At 36.7% G+C, this 7,396-nt stretch overlaps 1 protein-coding gene across 4 annotated transcripts in view; it reads right to left on the bottom strand.

The window, feature by feature from the left end:
• Nucleotides 1-322: 322 nt before the first annotated feature.
• The window catches only part of abhd17c (abhydrolase domain containing 17C, depalmitoylase), a 91,877-nt gene continuing 84,803 nt past the window's right edge, over nucleotides 323-7,396 (bottom strand). For all 4 annotated transcript variants that reach the window (XM_052144872.1, XM_052144791.1, XM_052144634.1 and 1 more), the window contains one exon: nucleotides 323-2,449. In XM_052144872.1, coding sequence (XP_052000832.1) covers nucleotides 2,230-2,449 — 220 coding nt within the window. In that variant the 3' untranslated portion in view covers nucleotides 323-2,229. The remainder of the gene's footprint in view (nucleotides 2,450-7,396) is intronic.

Here is a 7,396-nt window from a genome sequence, read left to right as displayed (position 1 = left end):
TATAGAAAAAACTGTGCTTACTGTGTATACTACAGAAATAATGCACAATAACAGTTTTTAATGCCATTACAAACTGATATCAAAATTAAGATTTGCCACTACACCGCCTAACTACGGTTAAAATGAAGATATTTGAGGTTTTAAAAGATTAAATACTCTTAAATATTGCATTGAGAACAAGTTCAGACAGGTGAGTCTCGCTCACAATACTGACTAGATAAAAAGTAGGTAAGAACCACAAACTTTGTTGGAACACATACATTTTTAATCTTACCAAAAAGTTCATTTAATTCAATTAAAATAAACAAAAAATATTCTACACAAAAGACTGCACTTAGAATCAAAAGGCTCACGAACTAAAAGAAAAAGCTGGAACATGAGGGATCAAAACATTTCATATATCAGCATCATGACAGGAAAACTTGTTTTGAGTTTCCATGCATCCTTTATTCCTTTTAAGCAGTACAATATCCACAGTATTGCTTTGAAGCAACGACCAACAGAAAGAACAATAATCTGTATCACGGCACATTTAAGGCTTTAAAGATATAGTCAAAAAAAGAACTACACGCAAAAGTGTCTGTACCAACTAGGTTTTTCTCTCAACATTATATATGCATACTGTGATTCCAGTGTCAATAAAAAAAAAAATCAAAAAAAATCAAAACGCTAAATACCATTTACTTAATATCTTACATATATAGAGAGATAAGGTGTACAGTAAGATTATTTTACAAACCAGCATTAAGGTGTAAATATTAATAATTACTCAAAAACATCGTAAAAACGTCAGTATCAAAAGCAATGACGGGCTCAGATGGGGTCAAGTTGTGTCATTCCATAAAAAGCGTTTGCAATCAAGTCCACTGAGGTCGAGTGGAGCATTTTTATCTCCAAAAGAGGAGGAAAAACAACATTCCATTACAACATACATGAACCGCCATTGCATAACCATACACCAAAAACAACAAGTTAACAAACAACAAAAGTCTGCTATTCATTAAAAACGTACAATCTAATGCCTGCATTGGTTTGGTAGCAATCGATTTCCTTCATTAGCACACACATGCTTGGGAAAGGTTTTCAAGTTGTGTAATGCTATCATGAAATGACTACATACAGTCCTTCACTCAACATTTATGAAAGACGAAAAAAAAAAAAAAAAAGACATCCACAAACATTGAATTATTAGTTTTCCAGGGATTAGTCAGGAGCCTGGAATGGGAGAAAAACTTCTAAATAGTGAGGTGCGGTCAGCTGTACCTTATTTGTATCTAGTGAAGGTTACATTTTCACAGTGATTTTCCCATGAGGAGTAGCAGCAAGCAGAGAAAATCTTTCAAATCCCATTTGTGAGAAATAATTCACAGGAACATTGGACCGAAATGTCGGAGAACATAAGGCTTATTGTAATGTCAATGCTAAAAGCAACAGAGAACGCATTTATTTTTCACAACACACTTACTTTTGAATTCAACATTTAGAATGATGTAGTGTTCACACTGAAAAAATGCCCTGATTGCTGTATTACTACAAAGCACCTTGTTTCTGTACTCAAAAGGCAAAAAGACACCACCCCACCCGTTCCCCATCACAATGTATTTGAAGTAATTGACAGTACGTAGTAGATCTTCATTATTTATGGGTCAAGTCACTTCCACAGATCTTCCAGTTTTAATTAGACCAAGCTACATTTTTTTTTTCACCAAAGAGCGCCCCCTGGGCAGTGGCTTTCCACCAGACAAACAAGTGCATGAACGCACCTAAACACACACACACACACATTTACTAATCTACTTTCAACATAATAAAATGGAATGCAATGTCGTAACCCCCCCACCCCCCAATACATAAAACATAACCTGAAATTATCAGCACAAGAAAGTGCATCAGTTTAATTAACCCTTGAGGAGTACTTCAAATAAATGCATCAACAAAAGGGAAGAAAAAAACATTTCAAATAATCAAACAAAACATTTAGCATGAACTGAATACAGTGCAAAATGTCAGCGATTCTTCATCAAGTATAAAAAGAAAAGTAGTGAATACAAATTATTATAATGCATTTCCCTTCAGGGATGAAAAGGCCTCACTCCTAAATCTAAAGAGAAAGACTTCGGAGGAGTCCAGATTTTCTCCAGCAAGTGCAAGTACCAGATGGCGTTCCTCCAGCCTGGGTAAAGGGGAACCCTACACGATGTGCGTGTCCTGGTGTTCCATGCCGTGCCTTCAGGAGGTAGCCAACTCAAAGGTGATGAACTGCTTGAGTCTCTCAAGGTATTGAGCATACAGCTCGATGTCGTTATGCCCGGCACCCTCCACCCACAGAGGCTCCACAGCACGTGGACATCTCTCGTAAATGGCCAAGCCGTGGGAGAAATCGATCACTTCATCTTCTGTGCCGTGGATGACCAGTACTGGGGACGCCACCTTTGAGACCTTGTCGATGCTGAAACACATGAAGACACATGAACGTCATTTTAGAGAAGTCTTGATGACAGTGAATCAACACAATGGACAGAACATGTACAAGAACGAACAAGTACCAGGAAAAACATAAAAATATACACTACATCTATTGTTTAATCACTTTAAACCTTACAAACTTCTTTTTGTAGAATGCTTTGATTGTAAATTGTATAATTGTAAAAAAAAAAAAAAAAAAAAAAAGCCCTGTTATTAGGGCTGTCTATTATGATTAATTAAGTGTTACTAATCATATAAAAATAATGTGTTCAAATTTGTTTTTTAAAAATTAATCAAGCTTCCTGACAGTACCTAAATTCCATAATAAAAGTAGGTATTTTCCTATCATCTAGGCCTATTTAAGCATAAAGTATATGTAACCAGAAACAGTTTGGCTATGTTCAGACTGATTATTGTGCATATCCGACTGGAATCATATTTAGCAAGTCTGAACAGCACAAAACATTTGATAAAAATAATAATAAAAAAAGATCACATGAAATATGATTTGTACAAATCAATTTCAAGCTACATTCGTATGTGGTTTGAAATCCTTTTCAATTCACATTTCTGAAAATTCGTTTGTCTGACCGCTCCGATCAGATCTCAAGTGGCTTTTTGCCGTATGTCACTTTTTCATGCTACGTAAATACGTTACACATTGTTGCAGGAAACACGCTAGCGGTGGATGTGGCTAAAATTATTATTAATGGAGTCTTTACATGTGCATTCTGAAGTTCGACCACCACATCGTTTCATCAAAGGTGGCTACCACACAAGTCCATCAGTCACTTCTATATTTGTCTGGACCACACACACCATTTTTCACTAGGATACCGGTGGTGACGGAAGCATGAAATAAAGCAGTGCATCCCAGCCTCCTCCGTCTTTGCCGCTACTTCATATAGCACTAGTCCAACGCCGCAGCTACACGATGCCATAAGCTAAAATGTCTATTCCATTCCCCTCCATGTTGTTTTATTTACATACCGACACAACATCCAATGCAGATATGCCAGAAAATTTAAATAGCCACGAGAAACACAAATCGGATCTGAAAAGTTAAGATACACAGTGTAGTCAGGCAATCAGGAAAATCGGATTCCGAAAGGATACACACAAAAAAAAATCCTTTTTGGACTGACGGTCTGAACACAGCATTTGATATAACTGTGTTTTTACGAGCCGCATCAGCAAGGGGCCGTCAGTGATTTTCAATCCCGAGCGGACAGAATGAGAGCCGGTCACGCAAGATGCGTTCTTGACAGCTGGACTAAGCACAACAGAATGTAGGGATCTCAAGATCTTTTAACATGACACAGCATCCTAAAGACTCAACATTTATGATGTTGAAAACCAGTGAGATGCTTCACAAGTGTCCATCTGACACATATGTACATAGACTGAAAATGAAAAATATCACAAGAAAGCGAAGAAAAAGTGAGAACAAGAAAATGTTACTGTATTGGCAGTGACATAAATTTTGTGTTTCGCAAGGTTTTCTGCTTCAGTTGTTGTGGTGTTGATTCACAATGTTTCTAGATTATTGTGCAGAGTGATAAGATATATTTTAAATAATTGCAAAAAGCTTAATTGGACAACATTTTTTTTACTTTATCACAAAAACCCAAATTTCACTGTTTTTTGGCCCTGGCACAAAATGACCAGCTAACATAATTTCACTAATCATATCAGCAGCACCTGGGAAAGTGTGAACGAGTACTAGTCAGAAGAAATCACTATCATTCTGATTGGATTATAAGAGCACGCTGTTTGCTATAAAAGGAGGGAAGTGGTCCCAATCATTGTATTCTTGTTAGCAATGTTACCTCTAAAGATGTATAGTCATCATCGCTTTGCATCAAAATGGCCCCACGTGTAAAGAAATGTCTGCAAAGAATATTACACCTGAAAGAATCATTTACCGGATCATCAAGAACTTCAAGGTGAGAGCTTCAACTGCAGTGAAGACTTCAGGACGTCCCAGAGTGTCCAGCAAGCTACGGAATCATGTCACTACCAGTGCAGAGCTTGCTCAATATTGGCAGAAGGATGGTGTGCGCGCGTCTGCATGCACAGTGAGGCAAAGACTTTTGGACAATGGCCTGGTGTCAAGAAGGGCAGCAAAGAAGCCACTTCTATCCACGAAAAACATCAAGGACAGACTGAAATTCTGCAGGAAGTACAAGGATTGGACAGCAGAAGACTGGTGCAAAGTTATTTTCTCTGATGAAGCCCACTTCCGACTGTTTGGGACATCTGGAAAATCGATAGTCCGGAGAAGAAAAGGTGAATGTCATGAGTCCTGTATCGTGCCAGCAGAGAAGCATCCTGAAACCATCCACGTGTGGGGTTGCTTTTCATCCAAGGGAGTGGGCATTAAAACGTCCAGCAAGAGCAACTTCCCCCAACGATCCAGGAACAATTTGGTGATTATCCTTGCATTTTCCAGCATGATGGAGCACCATGTCATATATATATATATGTGTGTACACACACACACACAGAATCTCACAAAAGTGAGTACACCCCTCACATTTTTGTAAATATTTTATTATATCTTTTCATGTGACAACACTGAAGAAATTACACTTTGCTACAATGTAAAGTAGTGAGTGTACAGCTTGTATAACAATGTAAATTTGCTGTTCCCTCACCATTAATGTCTAAACCGCTGGCAATAAAAGTGAGTACGCAAAAATTTGAGGGGTGTACTAACTTTTGTGAGATACTGTATATATGCACATGTATACACACAAACACCCACTTCTAAAAAACCCTTTTTGTGTTGTCAAATCAAGGCTTTGCTCATGATGCAATACATTTCAATTATTTTATATAGTATATACTAAAACTTGCATTCTTGAGGATTGCAAATGAACTTTGGCAGTGGATGATAATGTTGATCATGAGAACGCAAGAACACATAAGAACAGACATTGAGAGACAGCCAATGCGTTAACACAGATTGTATTGGGCAGACCTAATATAAACAGATACCAGAGAGACCCACTGACCCAAATTTACATGTAAATTGATACATGTAAGTAGCTTTTCTTGTTCTCTGTGGTGGTAAGAAATGAGAAAAATAAAAGGTGCACAGAAACAATATTATAAATAATTAAAATTAAACTACATAGACAAGTACATTATGATGGTCCAACTTACTTAACCCTTTTGTGCCATTATGGATAATTGTTGATACAATGGCACTAAATTACTGATCAAATTTAAAAAAAAAAAATCATATATTGTATAATATTATATATTTGGTTTTGATTAGGATTGCACCAATTGATCATCCGCTGCTCTAAAAAGGCCAATCTTAGTCTCAAATCTGGGATCAGCAATAGGTCCATCATGCCTAGATTCAGGGCCGATATTTTTTCAGTTGCATCAAACATGAAAACACATTGCCACTCTAATGAATGAGCATTTGCTCAGACCTTGAAGTAATGCTGCCTTCAAGTGAACCTGGGAAGCTTGTACCTCTGAGTCGGGCATTCGTTACTATGACATGTCACGCATTCAAGTGGAAAACAAAATACGGAAGAAGCCCAACTCAAACATGCAATGAACAATGGCAAAAGCTCTTTTTCTACTGTACCGGTGAATAAACATAAGTGAATAAACCTACATCACTTAAACACAATATGTATGATTTATTAATGCATGGCATCTAACAAATTAATTCATTTGCTTAAAACAAACTGCGAAATCATTAGTAAACAGTCATATATAGAACAAAATAATAATATTGAAATAAAGTACAGAAGTATCTCCTAATAAATTTCTTAATAATCTCTCACATAGACATGCCCCTTCTAAAGTCCCAAATGGCAACTCCAGTATCATCTAGAATTCAGAGTTTTCCACTCATAAGTACGACTTCGCTTTATCATTCCTGTGCTCAGAACTCATAATTAAAACCCTCTTCGTACATGCTGGAGAAAGAATCGCCATTGGCTAGTACGTTTTTGTTTTTACTAGCCAGACTTTTGATGACATGTGACGTAATGCAACTGAAAACTTAATATATGAAACCGAAAAGAGGGCATCTTCACATAAATATATATATGCAATATAGTATGTGAGATTGAAATATAAAATAAAATGTACACTTTTTTTTTAAAGTATAAATTTAACATTTATAATTAATTTTGATTAATGACTAGGAAAAACAAAGAATCAAGCAGTCTGATTAAGCTGTATGTCTTCAATAATTCATAACTCAAACTGGTATAATCTACGAAAAGTCCATAGTCGCAAGAAAAAAGCTGTTTAAAAGGAGTTGATATTCTGAACGCTTGCGAGGAGCAATTGCCATTGGATATGTCAAAGTTTGCAACTTCATCTAGATATTCAGGGTATTGTTGCAAGCAAACTTTATATTCACAAGCAGAATTGTCCACTTTGCTTTCCGTCTGTGAAATAATCAGTACCTATTACATTTGGACAGGCAGTAATTAGGATCACAAAGTCTACACACATTTCTGCCAATTTATTCTGTTTCAGTTCAAACATTCATGCAGAGATCATGACGCCATCTATGTTTTTCTGCACCGTCCGTGGCGATATCATTTATTTCAGATAAATTCAGCCCTAAATGTCACAGTCGGTCACTTTACATGACATTCAGATGGTCTCTTCCTGTTAAAGTTGATGGTTCTTGGTTAGAATAAGCTGCAAATTGGTCTGTATGCCTCAAGTCTATCTGGCTATGCTGGACCATCAACGTGTAGGTTAAGTTGACAATGCTCATTTTTTTTTAAATATGTACTTATTCGTGTTAATATCATAAGAATATTCAGTTTACGCTGGAATCTCAATTTAGCATATTGTGAATAGTCAGATATGTGCGGTCCATCAAGGTGATCATTGGTTAAGATCCAACATTATCCAAACCAGGTCAACTGCTGCTAGTGAGGGT

Source organism: Xyrauchen texanus, chromosome 1 (assembly GCF_025860055.1).
Source record: "Xyrauchen texanus isolate HMW12.3.18 chromosome 1, RBS_HiC_50CHRs, whole genome shotgun sequence".
Classification (NCBI taxonomy): Eukaryota; Metazoa; Chordata; class Actinopteri; order Cypriniformes; family Catostomidae; genus Xyrauchen; species Xyrauchen texanus.
This window is presented reverse-complemented; position numbering and strand designations above follow the sequence as displayed.